Here is a 25,128-nt window from a genome sequence, read left to right on the forward strand (position 1 = left end):
TGAAGATTTGAGGAGCAAATCAAGCGTTTAACCATGCATTCTAGTTCAGGGAGTAAGCCGACCCTGAAGCCCACCATTCTTCATGCATACAGTAAGTAGTAGTGTATACATGCTAAGTGTAGAGTGATTCTCATATCATATTTATTACCAATGCAGTCCTACATCCATCACTGCAGCATGATTTTCAGTTCTGCTACATCACTGAAGCCCACTAGCTAGCCTAATCAAGTCTGTTTGAGTTTACGTTAAATATTATCATCACATGCATTTCAAAGTCTTGTTTAAAGCCATAGCACTTTTTATGACGGGGAATGTGTGTGCATTTTTGCATACCAAAATGGGCAGACAGTAATTTTAACACCAGTGCAGGAACTACACTTTCTGTCAAAATTGAATCATGACTGAAATCTGGTCCCTTAGGCAATGATCTGTCCTGCGACAGATGAGTTTGGCTCAGCTATCCTCAGATTCAGAGAAAACAGTGTGATAAATGTATGATCCACATTAAAAAACTTTGATGCGAATTTTCTCAGTTTCACTGTTGTCTTAGATGCGTTTTGCCTTTCTATGGGCAGACTTCTCTACCACAAGATTGCCAATGAAACCGCCATTGAAACAGCATCACTTAGAGCGTTCGCATACATGATCTTGCACCGATTGTGCTTAAACCGACGAGTGTGTTATACAGTATACACCCACACCAATATACTGATAACTACCAAAAAACAGTTTATTCCAAAACTCTGACAATGCTAGAAACAATGCAAGTGAGATGGAAATGATCTGATTATTCTCTGCTTTTGACGTTGAAACGAAAACAGTCATGTGCACAAGACTTCATCTGAATCCTGAAACTGAACTTTTGGTGGGATTTTAGGAGTGAATGCACTTAGTTGCACAGAGAGCTACAGCTCTCTTGATCCCTATTCAGTGAATGACTTGACCTCCAGTGTGCTGTCTGTCTGCACTGGTCTCAAAACAGTTTGAAATGCACCTTATTTTCATCCTAACTCCATATAAAGCCTCTGAAAGCAACATTTTTCAGCTTTCAGATGAACCCATTTATTCTCAATGTGAAAATGCACAGTAAATATATAGGAATGCATTTACTAATGTTAATGAATAGAACCGTATTGCACAGAGATAACAAAACGTATATTAAAATAAAGCAAAATGACCCACAAATGTGTTAATGTTGAAAGTTATTCAAAATAACTAACATGTTTTTTCAACTTTTGAGGGAATAATATCCCAAAATCCTCATATGTGGACATCATGTTTATCAGCACGCTGATGCACAAAAAATTAATGGATTTTTTAAAGCGGCATATCAAACGAAATTAGAGACGCTACTCTTTACAACCAAATAGGTTACAATGAAACAACTTAAAGGGATTTCTTTCCAGAGACACTTTTGTTAGCGCTGCATCCATAGGAGCGTTTCAAAGAAATCACCTGTCAAGTGACTCGGTGCGTCAGAAGTTAACCCTTAAAATGACAGTCTAGTCTTGTGAACAGTATGCAGTCGTTTTTTATTCATTTAAATTATGCGTTGCATATAGCAAAGCCAAAATACAATGTCCACGCGTGTGGACGTGGGGTTGCACGAGGTTAAGCAAAAACTGATCCGTGTAGATTTGTGCCCATTACCACGATTCTGTCTTGCGTGTAAACACCTTTACCGGCATTCTTACCAGCTTATTCGATGTGCACAAGTGTTGAGTGCATGCCTGTTTACGTTTTGACTAAATTAATCCAATGATTTCAAATCTCATGCAAATGCAGTTTTCTTGCGTTCTCACATATTTTGTAGAAGCTGATTGTTGGGTAGTTATAAGTATATTGGTGCGCATGTAAATGCCCTCACTTACCCCAGGAGTTAGCTAAAAGGTTTATAATGGTTTTTTTTTTGGTAAATCATAGAAACATATGGAGACATTGGTGTTGATCAATAGTACAGCAATTGCACATTCCACGTTTCACTGTGAACACTTTTATATCAATAGAGAGAATGTGATACAAGTGGAATTGAACGTTTCAATAAATAAAATTGATGCATCTCAGTCGCCAAACAAGTTGGAGCTATTCTGAACTAGTTCAAGAGCATCTGGATTGTACAAAATATGTGCAGATCCAAGCAGATAAGAAATTACAGTACACTTAGAATAAGAATGTCCACATTTCAATTGATGTTAGCCTAGTAACAAAAGGTGCTTTACTGTACATTATCAATACGGAAAAGTTGGTCTATACCTCAGCCTAGTTTTCAAGGGATTGTTGGTAATACACAAGGATTTTTTCAAGAAGTGAAGACAGAATGACTAAACAAAAGTTAAGCTTTTGGGGAAATGACTAATAGCATGTCGCATTATAATAAAACGTACCTTTAAGAAGTAATCTTTGGAAAAAACTAATACAAGCAAAGTTCTCCAGTTAAAAATGCTTTTCTTTTCAGGACAAAAGGGTCTTTTCAAAACCCAAGTACTGGAAAATGTGTAAACTTTTCTTATATTTTGTGCAGAAAAGTTCAAGAGATATTTCACAAAGTTTGCTCTTCATTGTCTTGGTATCTCTTAGGACAGTGCTTCCCAACTAGTGGGTTGCAGCCAATCCTAAATGCAACCATATAATTAATTAATTGCATAGTTAGAATATCAAAAGAAGAAGTTTTATCAATTTTAAAAAGGGTAGAGAAAACATACTATATCTTTTCGTTACTGATGTCAAAAGCTGTGTATCCAATCGCACTCTACCTTGTTTTGGCACAAATTAATCTGCAACTTTACGTGCAATATAAAATCTGAAGATATGGCATCATCATGAGTGTCACCAGAATCATCAATTCAATTTAGTTGTGTTTTATGGCAGTTTTCTTTCCATTTTGTAATCAGGAATGAATCATTTAGAAGAGGAGTGCATCCAAATAGTACTGTTCATCATTTAACCTGTTTGAATTACAAATGCCGGATTATTCCTCAACAACAAATTGCTGGTCAAGATTAAGGCACCCGTATCCTTGAGACAATTACCATTTCAAGTACAAAAAGCTTCAGCAAATAAAACAATACAAAATCACCCTTCAAAATGCATTCAGGTTAGTAAGAACTCCACACAATGTTTTACTCCAAATTTCAGATTTCTGGTGACACCGAGCTTTCTTCCGGCACCAAACCAACCCTTTTGGGTAACAACATTGAAACTGTACACCAAACATGCTCTCAAGAGCCTCATTGACCTATCACATGAGAATAAATATCCATCCCGTCATCCTAATTCAACTTGAGAGTATCAGCACAAACACAACATACAGTATAAAATCATTTCATAATAAAAGGTAAAAGTAAGATAAATCTGGCTTGTTAAGACTTCCAGGGAGACCAGTCCCTCTGAAAGAGAAAATCTTTAAATATCACCTACAAGTATAAGTTCAAAACATGATGCTTACTGGAGAGTCCTCCCAACAAGTTTGCTTTCACTGCAAAGTATGAAAGAGTATTGTATCCATATAAAACCATTTCTTCTTCTTGGTCTTTAAAGTGGTGACCATGTAATCCATTTCATTTTGGATAAGCTGTGGCATGCAACCAGCAAAACCTTGAGGAATAACCCTCCTTGAAGACATGCAAGTCATTTGACGGCCATGCCAAATGTTGAAAATATCCTGACACATTTTTTAGTAGCAGGGCACAACATTTCGCAAAGAGGTGAGATAAGTCAGGGGTCCGTTGCCACCATAACAGTACGCTAAACATGGAGGTAGGGTAGCTGCATTTCAGTTCGATCTTTTTATTAAAAGCTCTTGGCCATCTATGTAGGTTCTATGGCTTGATATCTGGTTGGAAAAGTCAGATTTTGTTGTCCATCCTTTTCTCCACTGCGGTAAGGAGCAGTTTGGAGTACTGCTCAAGAAGCGCTAGCGTCCTATCGTCACCCAGAGTCGCATCACTGTTAGCAGACGTGCGCACAGTGCCAGCACGTGGCGATCTTGAAGGAGGGCAGGGCGGCAGGGAATTCAGCTCGGCTCGCATCGCCTCAAAAGCTTCGGCGAGCACATATGTCATTTGCTGCTGCTCGTCGCCGGAGTCGGTGGAGTTGCTTAGCTACAGAAGAGCACACATATAAGCAAAGTTAGATTCGGCACTGAGCGATTTAGACAGATGTGTGGGCTGAAGAGCAGCCTACACTACAATAACATGTGAATGCAGTCAACTGATAACCTACAATTTTGTAGAGGTGGGAGGCTCTTTTAAAACTGCTCTGCAGTTCATTTGCAACCAGCCTACAAGAATCAACACTGAGAGATGTGTCTGTAGAGGAGAAACAGAACACTGCTCTTACAATGAGCTGAACAACAAAAGCATACATTTGTATGACAATTTTGACAAAGCATAGGCTACTGAGAAGTATGAGGGCTGTGAGGGACAGATGGTTTAGAGCAGTATGCAAGGACATCAACATGCTCTACCTGGGTAAGCTTATCAACACATCATTGGTGTAATACAAACACTCAAATATGAGGAAGCTGATTCGTTTCAATGCAGGGGTCGGCAACCTATGGCACGCGGAGGGGTAATCACTGGCACTCCAGCAACAGCGAGAGAGTAGACTATTTTATTCCAGTTTGCATCTTGATGTAATCCTTCCTCATGATCACGCAGCGTTTTCATGAGCTGAATGGGTGGCTAAACAAAACGTTAAAATGTGACGAGACTGCAGTATACCCAACAGACTCGTGCAGCGCGTGCAAGCCATTCACGCTTCACTTTCGGTTAATCGCGCGAGTCAACGCGCCCGCTTTCCCTCGGTCATGACAGCCTACATTCTGTGTTTAATTAGTTTCTTTTTGTTTTCAGAACAACATGTGATGTAATAAGGAAAACACCACTATTAATCCTTGAGATTTCCAACCCAGCATGCAGGTCCACCCTCCTTAAACCACGGTCACGCTGAAAATTACATTAAACGAATAAAAGAGAAAACGTACAAATCTGAGTCTATTCAAAAAATAAATTAAACCTGGAAATAAAGTTTTAGGATTTTGCAGGTGCGATTCACTGAAAAGGGCTAAAAAAGTTGGTCGGCTTGTGATGCGCGAATGGCTTGCACGTGCAGCGCGTGTCTCATCACACTTTATTAGTGAAAACACACTGCGTGATCATGAGGAAGGATTACATCAAGATATAGATTGGAATGCAGGTGCGAAAAACTTCATATATATAAAATAAACTGCTCCTCTCTCGCTGTTGCCTGCGTGCTACTGATTACCCCTCTGTGTGATTTAGAAAAATGGAGTGACATAATTTAAGAAATATTTAAGATTTCACACAGTTTCGTGGTCAGTGATCAAATAAGCAAATTTGTGACATTAACTGTGTTAACACATTTTGTACAAAAGGACAGGTTTTCTTTCATTAAAGCACTTTCATAAGATGCTCTGTGAAAATGCACATGCAGGATCATGATTATATCATAATCATCTGGTTTTGCACACATTTTTTACTCAAACTGTTATGCTGATAGCTTGATAATACAATTTGTAATGAAAAATAAACGATTAAATTAGAAACATTTTACAAGTGGACTCAAACTTCGGAAAATCACATACATGCACATATATTAGCTCTGGAAAAAATTAATAGACCACTCCAAATGTTTCTTAAATCAGCATCTCTACATGTATGGCAGCCATTCCATTCCAGTGTCTGTTGAATTCTTGCTTGAATCTTTGCGCCAGGAGTGGCATAAAGTCACCCAACAGCAATGTGAAAGACTTGTGAAAAGCGTGCAAAGATGCATGAAAGCTGTGATTGAAAATCAGGGTTATTCCACCAAATATTGATTTCTGAACTCTTCCTAAGTTAAAACGTTAGTATTGTGTTGTTTAAAAATGAATATGAACTTGTTTTCTTTACATTATTCGAGGTCTGAAAACACTGCATCTTTTTTGTTATTTTGACCAGTTGTCATTTTCTGCAAATAAATGCTCTAAATAACAATATTTTTATTTGGAATTTGGGAGAAATGTTGTCAGTAGTTTATAGAATAAAACAAAAATGTTCATTTTACTCAAACACATACCTACAAATAGTAAATCCAGAGAAACTGAACATTTGGAGTGGTCTCTTAATCTTTTCCAGAGCTGTATATATTTGTTTTGGCATGGAGGTGGGGTAGGGGGCAGGGGGGCAGAACATGTTCGGTCAGAACAGCCATTAACATCAGAGGACAGTGTTTAGTTTATAGAAATATTGTTCCAGGTCCTAACCCTAAAATCAAGGGGCAATGATTTGTTGATAGAATTGTTGTTCCAGACTCTAAGCCTAAATTCAGGGGTCAATCATTATTTAGCCTGAGACAGACCACTGGTATTAAAATGAATGGGAGAAATTGGAATGCCCAATGGATGTAGAAAAGTCACCTTACAGGTAAAACAGCCAATCACCTTTTAGATACAGACATCACCTGTCAGTCAACTCAAAAACACGCATGCGCATTCATTGAACCATCCTGAAAAATAGCGTTATTTAGAGTGATCTGAGCTAAAGAAGCACAACTTATGATACCATTGTTGTCAGATTATAATGCTAATTTTAAATATGTTCTTTGATCACAATATTGACCAACCGTTTTGGAGATTTACCCATTCAAGTAGATAAGAGCTGTACTTTTACGCCGCTTGTTTACATAGAAAATAGCTGCCCAGCCTGTCTGAGAGTGTTTCAAAAATGGCCACCGAGTGAACGACCTTGTCTTAACCCTAATACTAAACCACGGGGCAAAGATTGGTTGATAGAAATGTTCCAGGATCAACAAATTATGTTGAACATCCTGAACATGTCCTATTGTGTAAATCATGTTAGGCGTAGTATGTGCATATGTCTTCACACTATGAATTACAGTTGATGCACTAAAGATCATGCTTTCCATTTCTTTTGGCTTGATTGAGGAAGAGAGCGTTTTTAAAATGTGGCTCTTGCAGACAAGAAATTTGTCAACTTGGCTCCTGAACTTGTTAAAGGGAAAATTCAGCCAAAATTGAAAATGTTATTAATTTATCATTTACTCACCCTGATATTATCTCAAATCTGTTTGGCTTTCTTCTGTGAACACAAAAGGAGATTTTAGGTAGAACGTTAGACTCAGTGACCTTTCATTGTATGGAAAAAAAGATGCAATGAAAGTGAATGATGACTAAGGCTAACATTCAACCTAACTACTCCTTTTGTGTTCCATGGAAGAAAGTAAGTCATCTGTGATTTAATTTTTGGGTAAACTATTCCTTTAAGGTGGAGTACCACTGGTTTAGGTGGAGGATGTTACAGAATGTGTGAGTAAGGGCATGCCTCACCCTGCAGGTAGTAATGATTAATGGATGGCGAGGGGGAAGACGAGATGAGAGAGGTGATGGGAGATGTGGAGGAGGTGGAGAAAGACCAGAGCCCTTTGGTAAAGAAGTGTTTAGACAGCCTCAGCCGAAGCAGTGTGCAAGACGGAACGAGGCAAGACGGATGTCCCAGCAAACCTGAATCCTGAGGCTGAGGAAGACCTAGACTGCCCTGGCCCATGGGAGAGCAGTCAGCCCTCTGGGTTTCCTCTTCTCCTGGCTCCAAATTTGACTTTAGTTCAACTTCTGTTAAGTCATTAGGCTGGTCTGGATTGAGTTCCATTTTAAGCTCAATTTGGTCCAAGTCTGTGGTTTCAGACGTGGTCAAACATACAGCTGAGAGTTGTACGATGCTTCTGGGCAGCTGAAAGTTTTCAGGAAGTGATGTTGTTGGTGTTCTACTTGTGGACTCTTTGTCCTTTTGTACAAGCCTGGGGCTCTTGTTGCTTGGCGATAGGACGGATACAGAGAGTCTGTCTGGAAGTGTATTGGGAATGTCTATATGGAGCAGGGGCCGAGCATTACCAGTCAGTTTGGACTGGAGGCCTTTAGAAGAGGAGCTTCCAGTTGATCCAGCGCTGAGTGTAGGTATGACGGCCGCATGGGGCATGTTGGGGCCTGGAAATGGGGATGAAAAGGAAGAGATGAGGGCGACAGGAGTGGTGGGCTTGCTCTGGGAGGTGCTCCGAGATTTGGATGATTCAGATCCAGAAGATACAGTGTCTTCTCCAAGTTCTACCATGTTCAGACTGTCCCCCATGGACACGGAGCGGGACATCTTGGCCATGGAGCTTGTGGTGGGGCTCATGTAGGAGCGAGACTTGAGCCTGGTGGGCGTGGTGATGTCTTTTGGCAGGCTGATTGTGGGGCTTGTGAGCGGGACGATGGGAAGGGAACGGCGTGGCATAGTGGAGACACCTCTTTCAGGGGTCTGGGGTTGAGGGTAGACTTCCTTAGGGGGACGAGCAGGTGTTTGGACCGTGTCAGCTGTTGAGAGGACAGGAGGGATGAGGTTATTAATAAATTAATAAACTTTAAGAAATAGTTAATCCTTTCATTTTTGTTTGTTTAACAAATTCTTGCACCCATCTGTGCTATTTTTCAATAGTTTTAGGCTGCCGTGTTTTTAAGATCCCGTGTCAAACTACTTTAATTGCTAGAAATGCATCTCAACACCTGCGTTCTGCTCTATTTGTGGCACTGAGTCTACCTTTTTTGTTTCACTTCAATTATTTTCTCTATAAATATATCTTGCCATCTTGTCTCGCACTAAAGCAGGTGAGCTATCCCTTTAAGTGCCTTACTCAAATGTACATTGGTGATGGATCATGGCTCATTTCTTGCAGGTCTTGAACCAGCAACGTTTCATTTGCCATCCCTTCAGCCACTATGCCACACCACCCTGTTTTTAATAGGTGATGTTGTAATAGTGCATCTAAAGCGATCCTCAATCAGAGAGATTATATTTTTAAATTCAAGTGCAAAATCTGGATTAGAGATTATTTCTTGTTTACACATAAAAGTTTTGTTCAAATACAAAACAATATTCCAAACAGCCAGTATGTTTACATGCACTTTAAAAGTCAGATTTCAGTTGGACAAAATTTTTTTTTTTTTTTAAATGGCACGTAAATGCTTAAGTCTAACTGAAATCGTATCAGTCTAATTTTTCGAAGTCGAATTAACAGATCTAGATAATGCGATTGTAGCTCGGCTTCGTCCAGCATGTATACACGTTAGTCGGACCACAATCGGCCTCGACGTTCCTCTGCATTATGCACATGCTCCGAAAGTCAGAGGTGACATGGTCAGACTTCCTCAGCTGACATCATTCCTTCAAATATTCGATTATGCATTGTGTCATATATAACTGGACAGACAGATGTCTGTTGCACAACTACTCAAAAACCCGCTGTAGCTCCATTATAACTGCGCGTGTAAACATACTGACTGAGTGTGCAAATTGTGTTTGCAATGACAAATTTTGCAGTATTATTCTACATCACAATTTCAGCAGCATATTTTACCTTCTGAGGAGATGTTGTGGATAGACTGGGCTTTCCTCATGCCCACAGAACTAGCATGAATTGCAGCGGCTTTTGCAACGGGGCTGATCAGTCTGCGGGAGTCTACGGTCGGTGTGCGTTTCTTCTGGATTAAACGCTGACCTGTTGTCTTCTCAGAGCCCTGAGACTCCTGCTGTCTGCCTTGACTCTTATTCTCCATGAGAGGGCGCACTTCAGAGATCAGGGGTCGCACCACTCCGCTGGCGGTTTTACCATCACTGCTTTTGTTTGAATGGAGCGGGAATGAAGTCCTTGTAAAAACAAAAAAGAATAGTCATGTTTTTGTCAAAGTCAGAATGCCATTAGGAGGCGATGTTATGGCTGGACGAGTTTTGGTCTCTGGTCATTGTGTCTTACCTGCTAGGAGAGTTCTGAGATAGGAACTTCGATGACATGCTGTCAGAGATGTTTGAAGTTACTCTGGTTGGACTTGCTTAAGAGACAACAACAACAAATAGTATGAGATCTCCTTATATCTGCATTAAAGTTGCAATTAACATGCAATTTGTTTAACCTAGAAAGACCGTACCAGAATTGTTGTGGTCTGACAGGTTTGCAAAGTGCCTTTTGAGAAAAGCCTCCTGGTCTGGGGTCTGAGGCACAGGGGTCTGAACTTCATTCTTCCTCAAGCTGTCCTCTTCTTCCTCATCGAGATCTTCCATATCCAGTTCTGATGAGTTTCCATCTACACTCAGTGGTTCAGTGGGCTCTGAATCTAAAGTGTATGGACAAAAATATACATTCCCGAAAATCTTATTTCCTTATTAACTTGTAGCAACTCCTGCAATTGAATAATGTGCTGTTAAGAATTTCCATTATACGATGAAGTAATGGCATTGACTCCTGGCTGATTATATCAGCTTTATTGAGGATTGTGTGAGGGAACCACCGAAACCAAATGTTGTTCTAAATGACATCACACACGCTTATTCTTTGATTTCGTAGGAAGTGTGCAGGGGCCTTTAGTGTGCTAAGTTTAGTTCTTTTACCTTCTCCAGGGTGCTCAGGGCTGGACAGGCAACTGCTGGAATACTCCATAGAGCAGGCACTATCTGGACTTTGCTTCTCAGGACAAGAGTTCACTTTAGCACATCTCACTCCATGAGGTATCTTCTTCACCTGATACTCACTATACACAAAGAGACAAACATATGGATACGAACTGTACATTTAAAAGGACTAGCTTTCTACAAAAAAGATTGTGTTACTGTGTGATGCATTTGTAGTTTTGCTAAAACAACTTTGTGAGAAGATCTCCCAAGGAAAACAAACCAATGTGCAGTGATCCAAAATGGTATGACATCCACCTAAAAATGTCTTAGACTGACCTGCCGGCAAGACTGGTCTGGTCTTCACATCCTTCAGGATACAGCACCTCTGTGTCTGGGGTTTGAGGTGACAGCTGGATGTAATGAGGACGTGTTTGTCCACCTGGTCCATTCTCTTCTGGTACCTACACAGAGGATACGTACCGCAGGGTTGCACAGTTTTTATCAGTCCGATGACAAAGTTTGGTTTGCGAGTTACCAGGCTGCTACGGTGAGCAGTTTCAAGAAAGAATTTGATGCTGGATTTGTCTAAGTTTTAAAGATTTATGGCATTGACATTTTTAAAGGTATTCGAGAGTATGGCTTGAGGCTGTTGAATCTAAATATTATTCTAATTACCACCTTTTGCAGAGACTACAGTGGCATCATATAAACGAGCTTCCACTTTGTTGCATGCTGGTTTGTTATTGTGGTATCACTGATTTCAGATTTACTCCCACCTCCCAACATCATGTACTGTAAAAAAAAATCTGTGGTTGGTCATATTACATTCTGGTCAAAGTCGGCAGTTCTTGGCCAAAATAAGTTGCAGTGACTTAGTCAAAAGTGCCGATGGTCAAAAGTCTGACCATGCAAGATTACACTGAATATTGCATGTTTTATTTTTATATAAAGACATAGCATGGTTTAAAGACTACTGTCTTCTCACCCATGCAGCGAGGGTCTGCAGGCTGATAGTGCTGCCCATTTCCTGGTTCTTGGGCAGTGGAGGTTCTTTATGAACTGGGGAAGAGGGGGGGAAGAGGGGCATGGCGAAAGACTCCAGTTGCCTTAGATCCAGCATGGACTTCACCTTTAGATCCATACTGCCTAAACGTCTGGACCATCGACGCCTTGGCCGCAGACCTGATCCCTCGCATTCAGCACTGCTGTTGGATTGCTGAGATAGAGAGAGAGTGTATGTATGTTAAAAAAAGAATGAAACGAAATGAGAATAAAAGATGAGATCATGTAAAGTTGCCACAGACTTTCTTACCTTCCTCATCTGGGAATTGAGAGTATTGCGCTTCTCCTCTGATGATCCTTGAAACAGAAACAAAATACTAATATTGCAAGCTCATGAAGCTCAAAATAAATATTTGCAAGAGGTCTTAACCAATCAAACCCATCCCCAAAAAGCCAGACGAGGTATGTAGAGTAGAACTAGCCAAACCAGTTTACTATGACTGCTAGAGAATTTCAGATGGATTACCAGTCTCTTCGCTGGCACTGCTTCCTGATGACAGGTGAGGAAACATCTCGTCTTCTTCCTCAATACACTCCTCTTCCTCCACGTCTTTGTCACTGTCAGATGACATGGTACCAGTGACTGGAGCACTGTGGATTTCTCTCCTTGTGCTGCCAGAAACCAAAAACATTTTCAAAACACTCTTTTATGATTTTGTGCAAAAAATGGCTATTTTTTTTTTTTTTTTTTTCAAGATTTCAAGCAATGACAACAATTCAGTGGGACATGGTATACCTCTTCTAAATTTTTAAACAAAATGTTTTACTTCTTGTGATATGATTATTACAATAAATTTTTATGGCCTCATATCAATTGAGAGACTGGAATATTTGTGCTTTTATAAATGAATTTGTTGTTACTTAGAAGGACTATTTAAGTGAACAGCAAAAAACTGTCCAAATGAAAATGTCTTTGAAGCTAGTTATTTGACCATTGACACCCACCTAGGCAGAACGACAATCTGACTGACATCTGTCCAAAATGACCAACCACAGTTCACTTTAAGGGGTTGGAAAATCTCAAATTGATGATGGCTCTTGCAATGTTGAGAAAGCCCTTTGCATTTTGGTGTGCAACTGTAACCTAACCATATGCATGTTATTGTATATTGTATGTGTGCATGTATGTTCTTACCTAAGTGTGTGATGTTTGTTCGGAGGGGTCTTCTGAACTGGTTTGCTGTTTTGTTTCAGGTCTGAGAGCCGCTGTCTCATATTGATGGTCAACTCAGGACACAGTCGCCACACGAATATACAGCTGGAAAACAGGAATACACCAGCAGATAAACATAATATCATAATTCCATCAAAACATACAAGTAAGATTTTTTATCTTTGAAACAGGATTTCAGAACATATCTCAAACCTACCTGTCTCCGGACACAGATATCAGATGCCTGCAGTCATTACTAAACTTCATCCCTGTTACAATCTCTAAAAGAGGAAATCAAACACAAAGATAACACAATATTTTGACCTAGTTTCAAGACATTCAAATAGATACATAAAGTTTTTACTCTTATCAACACAAATCATTTGTTAAATATTCAAACAAAGACATGATAGTTGCATACTCTCTCACACCCAAAACTTTATTTTATATCATGTATCAAAAGACTCTTTTGAAGGATCTTACCGGAGTGGCCAAACATGGTGGCCACACATTCTCCAGTGTAGAAGTCATAGATGCTGATGTTTTTGTCTGAGCAGCTTGTGGCCACATACAGACCAGAGGGATCCATCTGGACCTAATAAACAATGCTTGTAGGTTTGAGACCAAAAGCAGCATCTGAACTAAGAGTATGTCTAATATCCCACACGATTTGTTTTAATTCAAGTTCTGCCTACCTTGATAAGGGTCCCATCTTCGCCCTGAGAGCCCTTGTAGACTTTCTTCTGTTTGCCATTGCAGATGTTAAAGATTCTGTAAACAAAAGAGAAAATGAGATGTGATTTAATTTGACAGCTATTGGAACAAGTCTGGTTAAATAAATAAATAAATCACAAATGCCCATAATCATGTTTTGATTTAAAGGCTTTTACCATTGAACAATGTACTTTGAATACTTTTGTTTAAAAAGATCAAGGAAAATCCTATGTAGACATACTCTAACATTAACAATGCAAAGTTTCCTCCATAGTCCATCCAGACCATTTATGAAAACCCAGCTGCAAAAATATGTAATTCAGAAATAGGTTCGCCAATCATGGCAGTGATTATTTGCATAGATAATCTTAAAGATGCAATAGCAAAAACAGTCCGAAAGTGGGTAGAAAATGGTCATGCACAGCTAAATTCCGACAGTTTAAACACTGAATAAACATTAGAAGTGGACTTGTGTTTAACAAAATAAAATGATAAGTGTTGAATATGGCCCCTTTAAACATTTGACTAGGTAAAGGTGCTGCTGAATTACCCCTTTTCTCCTTCAGCCACAATGAGGTGCTATATTGTCATGCCTTCATTACTATATTACAGGTTTTTCTGTTGAAGCATAATTTTCTGTAAAGCTGCTTTGAAATGATGTGTTGTGAAAAGCACTACACAAATAAAAATAACTTTACTTCAACTGCCTCCTCTTATGGCAGATCAAACAACCGCACTGGCAGCTTTGGGAGGAGCACAACCAATGAACCCTTCAGGCTTCACTTGACTTACACGGGGAACAAAACAAACCTGTGCCTATTAGAGGCATTTAAAACACAGAACGTGCTCCAGTACAGAGGCTACCTCTGCACTGACTACTGACTCTATTGGTTGATCTGTATTAACAGGCCTTTTTCTTTTAAGATAATATATAACCACTGCACAAAACATTGTATTCTACACCGTAAATGAGACACAGGGCAAAATATACAGTCCGGCTGTATTATATATGACATTCCTGACATTTTTCTAGCCCACGGTGCAGAATACATTTGCGGACGTAGTTTGAATGAACAAAGGAAAACAGTTTCAAGTCATGTGCTGTGTTTGTTACTTCCTAATGTTGCCCTTTTGTGTGGGACCGCACAGACACAATGAGGCAAAGAGTGCCAATGCTGCAGAATATTGAGGAAACTCAATGTGGAAGAGGATAAATTCAGCAGAAGAGTGAATCTAACAAAACCTTGGAAGAACACACCCCAAAATCTAAAGAAATAAAATATACTTTTCTTAAAGAAAAATGAAGGGACCAACTAGTTTTTACATGGTGAAATTATTTTTATGACTATGAAGCACATTTTCCCATCAAATTCTCATTACTGTAATGCAAAAAGAAATAAAAAGAAAAAAAAACTTTTCAGTAATGTAAGGTGAAAAACATTATGCAAATTACAAAAAAATATTATTTTGTATTTATAATATTGTAATACAATTAATATATTTTTATTATTTATACTGGTAATAATAATAATTATATATACATATTGGATTATGTAAAATATGTATATTTCATATTAGTAATTGTTATGAAAATATGTATATATCGTGTTAGTATTTGTTGTGCTGCCTTTTATTCTTGATGACTTTAATTGTAAAATTTGTAAAATATGTACTGTATATATTGTGTTAGTATTTGCTAAACCATCAGTCATTTATGATTATGTTAATAAAAAAATCATTGTATTACCGTAATTGTTAAATACTGTATATATACACAGATGAGCAAAACATTATGACCACCTGCCTAATATGCTGTTGGTCCTCCGCATGCCACCAAAACAGCGACGACCCACCAAGGTATGGACTATACAAGACCCCTGAAGGTGTCCTGTGGTATCTGGCACCAAGACATTAGCAGCAGATCCTTCAAGTCCTGCAAGTTGCGCGGACTTGTTGATCCAGTATATCCCACAGATGCTCAATCAGATTGAGATCTGGGGGATATGGAGGCCAGTGCAACACCATAAACTCTTCATCATGTTCCTCAAACTATTCCCGAACAATGTGTTCAGTGTGGCAGGGCGCATTATTCTGCTAAAAGAGGCCACTGCCATCAGGGAAAACTATTGCCATGAAGGGGTGTACCTGGTCTGCAACGATGTTTAGGTAGGTGGCATGAGTCAAATTGACGTCGACATGAATGGCCGGACCCAGGGTTTCCCAGCATAACATTGCCCAGAGCATCACACTCCCTTCACCGGCTTGTCGTCTTCCCACAGTGCATCCTGGTGCCATCACTTCCCTAGGTAAATGGTGCACACATACACAGCCGTCTACGTAATGTAAAAGAAAACAGGACTCATCAGACCAGGCGACCTTCTTCCACTACTCCAAGGTCCAGTTACGACGCTCGCGAGCCCATTGTAGGCACTTTCGTGGACACTCTGACCGGTCTTCAGCTACGCAGCCCCATAAGCAGCAGTGTGTTGTGACACATACCTCCCGCAACCATCATTACAATTTTCAGTGACTTGTGCCACAGTAGACCTTCTGTCGGTTCGGACCATACGGGATAGCCTTAGTTGCCCTCGCGCATCGATGAGCCTTGGGCACCCAACACCCTGTCGCCGGTTTGTGGTTTGTCCCTCCTTGGACCACTGTCGGTAGGTACTCACTACTGATGACCAGGAGCACCCCACAAGCCTTGTTTTTTTCAGAGATGCTCTGACCCAGTTATCTGGCCATTACAATTTGGCCCTTGTCAAAGTCACTCAGGTCTTTACTCCTGCCCATTTCTCCTGCATTCAACACACTGACTATGAGAACTGATGGTTCGCTTACCATCTAATCTACCCAGACACTGACATGTGGCCTTGTTAAGAGATGATCAATGTTATTCGCTTCACCTGTGAGTGGTCATAATGTTGTGGCTCATCAGTGTATAACCGTAATTGTAAAATATTTATATATCATGTTAGTATTTGTTGTTAGTATTTGTTATACTGCCTTTCATTTTTGCTGATTTAAATTTATGTATTTCTGTAAACAAAAATAATGTATTACCATGACTGTTTTACTGAAATACAGTAAAAATAAGAATCCAACGAGAATCGTCAGAAAGAATAATGAGAATAAAACAAATATAAAAAAAATAACTGTAAAATGAGCAGACGCATTAAAGTAATGAGAATTGATGGGTAAATTATGTAATAATGCAAAAAATCCTAATGGACGAAAACATTTTCTTATGAAAAATATGATTTATTATTTATCACCTAGACGTATTGTGCAATTCACAGCGTGAGACAATCTGACAGGTGTGACACAGTCTGGACAGGTGAGTCACAGAACAGACTGACTAAATGTGTGTGACTTGCATGCGAGTGTGTGCACATGCTCTACAACATGCTTTAATACGACAAGATTAACCAGTCAAGCATCTAATCCCATCCTACTGTAAAAACACCTGAGTGATAATCTTATAACACTGCAAGCCATGCGACAGACAACTGTAATGCCCTGCCACATGACATCATACCTCCAGATATATCCAAGCACATGTTGAAACAGTTAAATCCTCACACAAATAAGTCAAAATACTTAGAAAATACAGTAATTTATATAAATGAATGCATATATAAGTAAGCAAAATAACACTAGAATTTCCTGGTAGACAGACTCAACTAGCTGATGCACACAAGGAGAGGATTATAATGATAATAATAATAATATGCAAATTATTACAGGTTTTATAATTGCAAACCAACACAAGAAATCAAAGCATTCGAACCTGATGCTGCGATCCTGACAGCCGACAACCGCATACTTTCGTGTAGGGTCGATATCCATGTCATACAGCGTAGTCTTCCTCACTATGTGATGAGTACGTGTGAACGCTGTGCCTTCCTTGGTCTGTTTCGGAATATTTAATAATTAGTTAAGTGCAAAGAATTTATTGATTTAATCGTTTAATTTTGTTTTTTTTTCCAAATATCATAATTCAGATGAGTATAATGTGAAAAACAAAAAACAAAAAACAAAAGATGAGATCTAAAATGATCTATTTCTTTTCTAAATATCATGGCAGAGTTCAGTATTCTTGTTTCCTCTACCTTATTTCCCTTCCTCCATAAGAACAAAATAGATCTTTATGCATGAGATTGTGAATTTACAGTACAAGCTGTTTGTTAATGAGCAGTTTCACTCCTCAAGGTAAAAAATGTAAGGTTCTTACCAACAGATTAAACAACGTCCTGCTGATGATTTTGAATGTCTTATATTACAATTACACAAACACGTCAGGATGTCTAACCTGATCACTATTATATCCATCAGTTTATTCCACTACTAAACCAATTCTCAACTCTAATCTGGTTTTATGGTTGAATTAAAAGCTGTTCTATGATGCATATTGCAGTGTGGCTAAATAAAGTATATTATTTGTATTTTGCTGCCCGCATACGTGCCATGGCTGTTTGTGTTGCAGCACATACAATTTTTTTCTAAATGGACTGATCTCCCTTAATCATATTGTTGGTAAAGGATATACAGCTGTGTTCTCATATTATTAACAGTTACTATATTTTAATCCAGATTCAGAAACTATAACACCATATATACTGAGACTATTCAAAGTTTGTTTCTTATTTTTAAAAAACATGATAGTTCAAAAGAACTGGTACTTGTTTGTGTTTCCCACTTAATCAATGTCCACTTGTGGCTGATTTGAATTCTGAGCTGCTATTATCCGTTTCTAAAGGGCTGAGGAATTTGACAGCTTTGAATTAAGCTGCTGAAGGAAACAAACATAGAAGACACTTTGAAGAACATTCAACTATTGTACTGAAGTTTTAAGTCTCACCTTCTGTGCTGTGCGGAAGTAGATACTTTTATCAGCACCACAACTGATCATTCTGACTTTGCCATCATTAGCTAAGCAAAAACAAAGGTGCCACATATGAACATTTGAGCTGTTCTTTGTATATCACAAATAACAAAGATGAAACTCCTGCAGGACAGGTTATCTGTCTGACAGAGCCTCACCAGCAAATCGGACAGCAGTGATAGAGGACGAGTGTTCATCCAGTGTTTGTAGCAGACCATATTCCCGCTCCGCATCCAGCACATGGATCAGCCTGTCTCTGCTGGCGGTGGTCAACAGCTTCAGCCCTGCAGACACAAGCAAGAACAGACACACAGAGTACAAACAGTATTAGTAGGTATGCATAAAATGAAAATTCTTCTAAATGACATTCCACACCTATGTGAATGCTGGCATTCCCTCATATATACCTCACAAAAAGTACCAAAATATTACCAAGGTTTTTTGGACATGTAATCACGGTAATACCATGTTTTTTGGGACATGCTATCATGGTTTTACCATGATCTTTCCATCGTGGTACCGTGGTAATATGTTTTTCTTTTTCTTTTTTTGGACATGGCACCACATGTATTTAGAACATCAAATCATGGTATTACCATGATTTTTATGACATGGTACCATGATAATACCATGTTTTTGGACATTATACCATGATATCACCATGTTTTGGACATAGTTCGATGATAATACCATGTTTTTGGACATGGCACCGTGGTAATACAGTGCTTTGAAAAAGCATTTGCCCCATCCTGATTTTTTCTGTATTTGTGTATATCTCATACTAAACTGTTTCAAAAATTCAAACAAAATCTAACATAAAACAAAGGCAATCTGAGTTTTAAACACAAAATACAGTTTTTAAATGATAATGTTATTTATTGAAGCAAAAACGTTATCCAATACTTGCATGAAAAAGTATTTGCCCCCTTAATTACTAAATCCCCAATCTATGAAACTGCATTCATAATGGGGTTCAGCTGAAGTAGACACACCCAGGCCTGATTACTGCCAGCCCTGTTCAATCAAATCAATACCTAAATAGAACTTTTTCAGCAGCGTGAAGTTGGCTAAAAGGACTCATCCAGCAGCACACTTTCATGCCAAGGTTGAAAGAAATTCCAGAAATGATGAGGAAAAATGTGATTGAAATACATCAGTCTGGGAAGGGTTACAAAGCTATTTCAAAGGCTCTGGGACTCTAAAGAACCACAGTGAGAGCTTGGCACAGTTGTGAACCTTCCCAGAAGTGGCCGACCTTCCAAAATTCCTCCAAGAGTACAGCGATGACTCATCCAGGAAGTCAAGGACAACATCCAAGGAAATGTAGGCCTCTCTTGCATCAATAAAGGTCACTGTCCATGACTCCACTATCAGAAAGACACTGGCCAAAAATGGCATCCATGGAAGAGTGGCGAGGTGAAATCCACTGCTAACCCAGAAGAACATTAAGGCTCGTCTGAATTTTGCCAAAACACACCTTGATGATCCTCAAACCTTTTGGGAGAATGTTATGTGGACTGATGGGTCAAAAGTGGAACTGTTTAGAAGACAGGGGTCCCGTTACATCTGGCATAAATCAAACACAGAATCCACAAAAAGAACATCATACCTACAGTCAAGCATGGTGGTGGTAGTGTGATGGTGTGGGGATGCTTTGCTGCTTCAGGGCCAGGGTGACTTGCAATAATTGAGGGAAACATGAATTCTGCTCTCTACCAGAAAATCCTTAGGGAGAACGTCCGGTCATCAGTCCGTGAGTTGAAGCTCAAGCGCAACTGGATTATGCAGAAAGACAATGATGCAAAGCATAGAAGTAAGTCCACCTCTGAATGGCTCAAATGAAGCTAAATTAAAGTTTTGGAGTGGCAAGTCCTGACTTGAACCCGACTGAGATGCTGTGGCAGGATCTTAAACAGGCAATTCATGCTTGAAAACCCTCCAATGTGGCTGAACTAAAGCAGTTCTGCAAAGAAGAATGGGCCACAACTCCACCACAGTGTTGTGAAAGACTGACCTCCAGTTATCAGAAGCATTTGGTTGCAGTTGTTGCTGATAAAGGTGGCACAACCAGTTATTAAGTTTAAGGGGGCAGTTCGTTTTCCACATGGGTGATATAGGTGTTGGATAACTTTTCTTGCTTCAATAAATATATATATATATATATATATATATATATATATATATATATATATATATATATATATTTGAAAACTGTATTTTGTGTTTACTCAGGTTGCCTTTGTTTTACGTTCTATCTCGTTTGAAGATCTAAAACAATTTAGTATGAAAAATACACAAAAATAGAAGCAATCTTTTTCACATCACTGTACCATGTTTTTTGGACATGAAGTCATGATATTACCATGTTTTTTGGTTATGGTACCATGGTAACACCATGTGTTTGGACATAGTTCCATGATAATACCATGTTTTTTGGACATGGTAACATGATAATACTTTTTTTTTTTTTTGGACATAGTACCATGACAAGACCATGTTTTTTGGACATGGTACCATAGTAACACCATGTTTTTTGGACATGGTACCATGGTCATACTTTTTTTTTTTTTTGGACATAGTACCATGGTAATACCATGTTTTTTGGACATAGTATCATGAAAAGATCCTCTTTTTTTGGACATGGTACCATAGTACTACCATTTTTGATAGTGTACCATGACAAGACCATGTTTGTTGGACATGGTACCATGATTATTCCATTTTGTTTGGACATAGTACCATGGTAATGCTTTTTTGGACATGGCACTACATGTTTTTTTTTGTTGTTTTTTTTAATCCTATCATGGTGTTCCATGATTTTTCTTACATGGTAAAATTGTAATACCATGTTTTTTCTTGCAGTAGTACCATGGTAACACCATGCTTTTGGCAGGCCACCATATTGTTTTGGACATCCTGTCCTGGTATAACAATGGTATTTTGTTAGTTATCATAGTAATATAATGTTTTTATAATGTTTTGGTACCATGGTAATTCCATGGTCTTTTGGGGATACCATCATTATAATGCCAGGTTTTTTGTGATGATAATGTTTTTTGTACAGAACCACAATGGTAATCCCATGCAATTCTTTTAAGTACTTTAGAGTAAATACCATGATACATAAATAATGTAATCATACAGTAGTACCATGGTATTATCATCTGATAAAATCATTGTCCTATGTTACTTCTACAGTACATTTCTGAAAAGTATGCTAGCTGAACTGCATTTCTGAAATAGCCTACTGTGATAAAAAAGTTCAAAATCCGGTGAACTGTGTGAAGTGTTGTTCCTGTGCTGTTCTCATTCTCACACTTTTCACACCACATGCTGATCCTCTAACACATTGAGTTCATGTGTGACTTCACAGTAAGGAAAAAATGCAAATGCTTCTTACAGTGTGAGAACAGAACATATGTTTCTGCAACAGTAAGCAGAACGCCAGCAGCCTAGAGCATGTTCAAATAAGCATTCCTCTCAATAGAGATATTCCCAAATTGAAAACTCCCACTATATTCTAATGTCTTCAAAGCAGAAACACAAATAAAATATTGTGATGTTCTTCAGTGAACAATGTGGAATCTAATCAAAATGTGACCCACAAGGCTTTAGGATCCTCACGGACTATTTAGAACGGAGCAGAATTCATTTGCTCAGTACTGCTGTTGTTTTTCAATGTGCATGTTGAACAGATATAGTAACCGAAAGAGAAAATGTACAGTGACAACTGAAAAGGTTCTGAAGAAGAAACAGATACACTGATCAGCCACAACATTAAAACCACCTGCCTAAGATTGTGTAGGTCTCCTCGTGCTGCCAAAACAGTGCCAACCCGCATCTCAGAATAGCATTCTGAGATGATATTCTTCTCACCACAATTGTACAGAGTGGTTATCTGAGTTACTGTAGACTTTGTCTGTTCGAATCACTCTAACCATTCTCTGTTGACCTCTCTCATCAACAAGGCGTTTCCGTCCGCAGAACTGCCGCTCACTGGATGTTTTTTATTTTTGGCACCATTCGGAGTAAATTCAAGAGACTGGCACTCGAACCAGCCTGTCTGGCACCAACAATCATACATGTGATTATCTAATCAGTCAATCATGTTGCAGCAGTGTATAAAATCATGCAGATACAGGTCAGTAGCTGTAGTTAATGTTCACATCAACCATCAGAATAGGGAAAAAAGGTGATCTCAGTGATTTGGACCGTGGCATGATTGTTGGTGCCAGATGGGCTGGTTTGAGTATTTCTGTAACTGCTGATCTCCTGGGATTTTCATACACAACAGCTTCTAGAATTTACTCAGAATGGTGCCAGAAACAAAAAACATCCAGTGAGCGGCAGTTCTGTGGACAGAAACGCCTTGTTGATGAGAGAGGTCAACAGAGAATAGCCAGACTGGTTCAAACTGACAAAGTCTACGGTAACTCAGATAAGCGCTCTGTACTATTGTGGTGAGAAGAATATCATCTCAGAAAGTATTCTTTTTAAGTGCAGTGCCTTAGAGTACCATGTAAATGCTATGGCATTTGAAAACTGTACAGTAAACACTGGTTGTAAATTCTGCTGGTGGCATATATGTGAAGTAGTGACTACAGGGTTATAAAGCATCTGCTGAACATCTGAGCTGGATCATCATTTCTTTTTTATTGGGGCATTAAACACCTCCTCAGTGCAGGATTTATACATATAGAGATGTTTAAAGAACCTCTAAGCTCTCAGAACTTACCAGTCTCGGGTTTAGAGTACTCCAGACATAAGATCTCAGAATCATGGGCCTGAACATCCAGAATTTCTTCCATGCTCTCCAAATCGTGGATTCTAGAATCACATCAACAGCAGTTTAGTGAGGATTTTTTTTCTATTCACACTTTGTAGCAATTTCTCTGAAGCCTGTGTGCTGCTAAAAGTATTAGGACAATTTAGCCAAACTTAAAAATATATGAGTGTCTTTTCATTATATTAAAAAATATAAAACAAAGTGCCGTTATATCAAACCAAGTCCATGTGAGTGTATCAAAAAGGTATTTTTAATGCCAATATACCTTTTGTAAGTAATTGCAATCACATACATGAATATAATTGACTTATTCGTGGTTGCATCTTTAAAGAGTATAGTGCATTTATAATAATTACACATGATATTCAAAATGACATTTTGTGTTTTAATGCACTATACTCTTTAAAGGTATAACATGCACAGGACATAAATTATCATTATAATACATTATAAATGTAGTTACAATTATTCACAAGAACATATAAGGTGTAATATAATATATGCATTATATATAACTTAATAGCAAGTGTTATCTAACTTTATTTAAGTATGTCCTTTCATGAATTGTGCAGACTTTCTACTGAATGAGTGCATTTAAGGCTTGGCCAGTTGGGCTAGGTAGCCCCTTTTTTATTGCTGGTATGCTGGTAGAAGTGTTAAGTAGTGTTATGATAAACAGCTCTTCCGCTGGGTCAGACCTCAGTGTGCCGCTGCGGTCCCCTGATGCCAGGTGCAGCCCATCTGGACTCACACACATGGTCCTAATGCCCGTACGGTTCTCACAGGTCTGTGGGTCAGCCTTCTCTGAGTTGCTGGAGATGGTGCAATCTGTGTCTAGAAGGGTGGAGGTGTTGTTGTCCATATAAATGACCTTCTGAAGGTCCTGTGGTGAGATGAATCAAAAACATTAAAAAATAATTTGTGATTTGTTCAGTTGAGTGTATAGTAACTGAAAGTGTGAAAGGAAGATACAGTATATGGTTTATGGAAGATGTTGATGGCAAGTACATGTCTGTTTATATTTCACAACAAAATCAAAAGAAATCAAAAATAAATTTTGCTTAAAGAAAATGAAGCCTAATTTTAGGACCATTAAGGCTTTTATATTGTAATAATATTTGAATGACAATTTCCTCCTCCAAATTCTCATTACCATGACCATAATGAAAAAAACAGGGCTGGAAAATTTAATGTGTTAATTTATGAGATTAATTGTTGACTGTTTAACGTGTTAAAAAATTAACGCAATTAAAGCAGTATCTGGTGTTTTCACTTCCTGAAAATTCACTAATGATTTTCCCCACTAAAATTGGCATTACACACTCAACTCAACTGCACATCCTAGCACAGAAACTGATTGTGTGGAGCAGTGCACACTTATTCATTGTGCACACTGGAGAGGATTTGCTGTACGGAGAATGGAGACTTCAGCCGCAAGCAGTAAGCCAGATGTGGGAGAGAAAAAGCCAAGCTGCCGTATCTCTTTGCATCACCTGAAAAATGCTCACTCACTGAAAATGGTGCTTTTGTGTTTCAATAACACTCTTTTCAAAGTTCCCTTTCAGTTTCCTTGCCCTGAAATTTGAACCAGTGTCAAAAGTAAAACCACGTGTGAGAGACCAAGCGTGTGCGTGATACAGACTGAACGGCAGCCAGAAAAAATTATAGTTTTGAGATTTTAAACTTCAGCAAATTAAACTTCTTCATTCAATTTGTTTTATATCTGTATGTATAGTGTCTAATAATGCATTGGCAATGTACACTTAGGTTTATTTTGCCAATAAAGCTTGATATAAATTGAATCTGCCCATATAATTCTATTTTTTCTAAAACACTGGAAAAAGGCAGAAGATTTTGCCCAACTTTTAATTACAGCATGTACACTATGATTCTATGGCATGTATACAGATACCTGTATCAAAGATTTATACCTGTAAAAATATTACAGTATATATGAATGTTTAGATATAATTTATTTATCCTAAATACATTATTTATATTTCTACATTATGGTAATATTTGTTAGATCTTTAATTTATGCTGATTTTAACAAAAAAAAATTTACTATATTTTTTTACTATAATAA

The 25,128-nt window shown here is 38.5% G+C and overlaps 1 protein-coding gene across 2 annotated transcripts in view; it reads right to left on the bottom strand.

Moving 5' to 3' along the window:
• Positions 1-1,673: 1,673 nt before the first annotated feature.
• The window catches only part of LOC127455487 (mitogen-activated protein kinase-binding protein 1-like), a 70,761-nt gene continuing 47,306 nt past the window's right edge, over positions 1,674-25,128 (bottom strand). The window contains exons 12-31 of one of the 2 annotated variants that reach the window (XM_051723430.1): positions 23,741-23,925; positions 22,992-23,083; positions 18,415-18,540; positions 18,233-18,303; positions 17,162-17,283; positions 13,353-13,428; positions 13,141-13,252; positions 12,875-12,938; positions 12,640-12,762; positions 11,971-12,116; positions 11,755-11,801; positions 11,428-11,658; positions 10,779-10,903; positions 10,440-10,579; positions 9,980-10,165; positions 9,808-9,883; positions 9,412-9,701; positions 7,523-8,371; positions 4,222-4,307; positions 1,674-4,100 (exon numbers count right to left, since the gene is read on the bottom strand). In XM_051723430.1, coding sequence (XP_051579390.1) covers positions 3,846-4,100; positions 4,222-4,307; positions 7,523-8,371; positions 9,412-9,701; positions 9,808-9,883; positions 9,980-10,165; positions 10,440-10,579; positions 10,779-10,903; positions 11,428-11,658; positions 11,755-11,801; positions 11,971-12,116; positions 12,640-12,762; positions 12,875-12,938; positions 13,141-13,252; positions 13,353-13,428; positions 17,162-17,283; positions 18,233-18,303; positions 18,415-18,540; positions 22,992-23,083; positions 23,741-23,925 — 3,402 coding nt within the window. In that variant the 3' untranslated portion in view covers positions 1,674-3,845. Of the gene's footprint in view, positions 4,101-4,221; positions 4,308-7,348; positions 8,372-9,411; positions 9,702-9,807; positions 9,884-9,979; positions 10,166-10,439; positions 10,580-10,778; positions 10,904-11,427; positions 11,659-11,754; positions 11,802-11,970; positions 12,117-12,639; positions 12,763-12,874; positions 12,939-13,140; positions 13,253-13,352; positions 13,429-17,161; positions 17,284-18,232; positions 18,304-18,414; positions 18,541-22,991; positions 23,084-23,740; positions 23,926-25,128 lie in introns of both variants that reach the window. The other variant, XM_051723429.1, reaches the window with a different exon arrangement.

The sequence above is a fragment of the Myxocyprinus asiaticus genome, chromosome 17 (assembly GCF_019703515.2).
Source record: "Myxocyprinus asiaticus isolate MX2 ecotype Aquarium Trade chromosome 17, UBuf_Myxa_2, whole genome shotgun sequence".
Lineage (NCBI taxonomy): Eukaryota > Metazoa > Chordata > Actinopteri > Cypriniformes > Catostomidae > Myxocyprinus > Myxocyprinus asiaticus.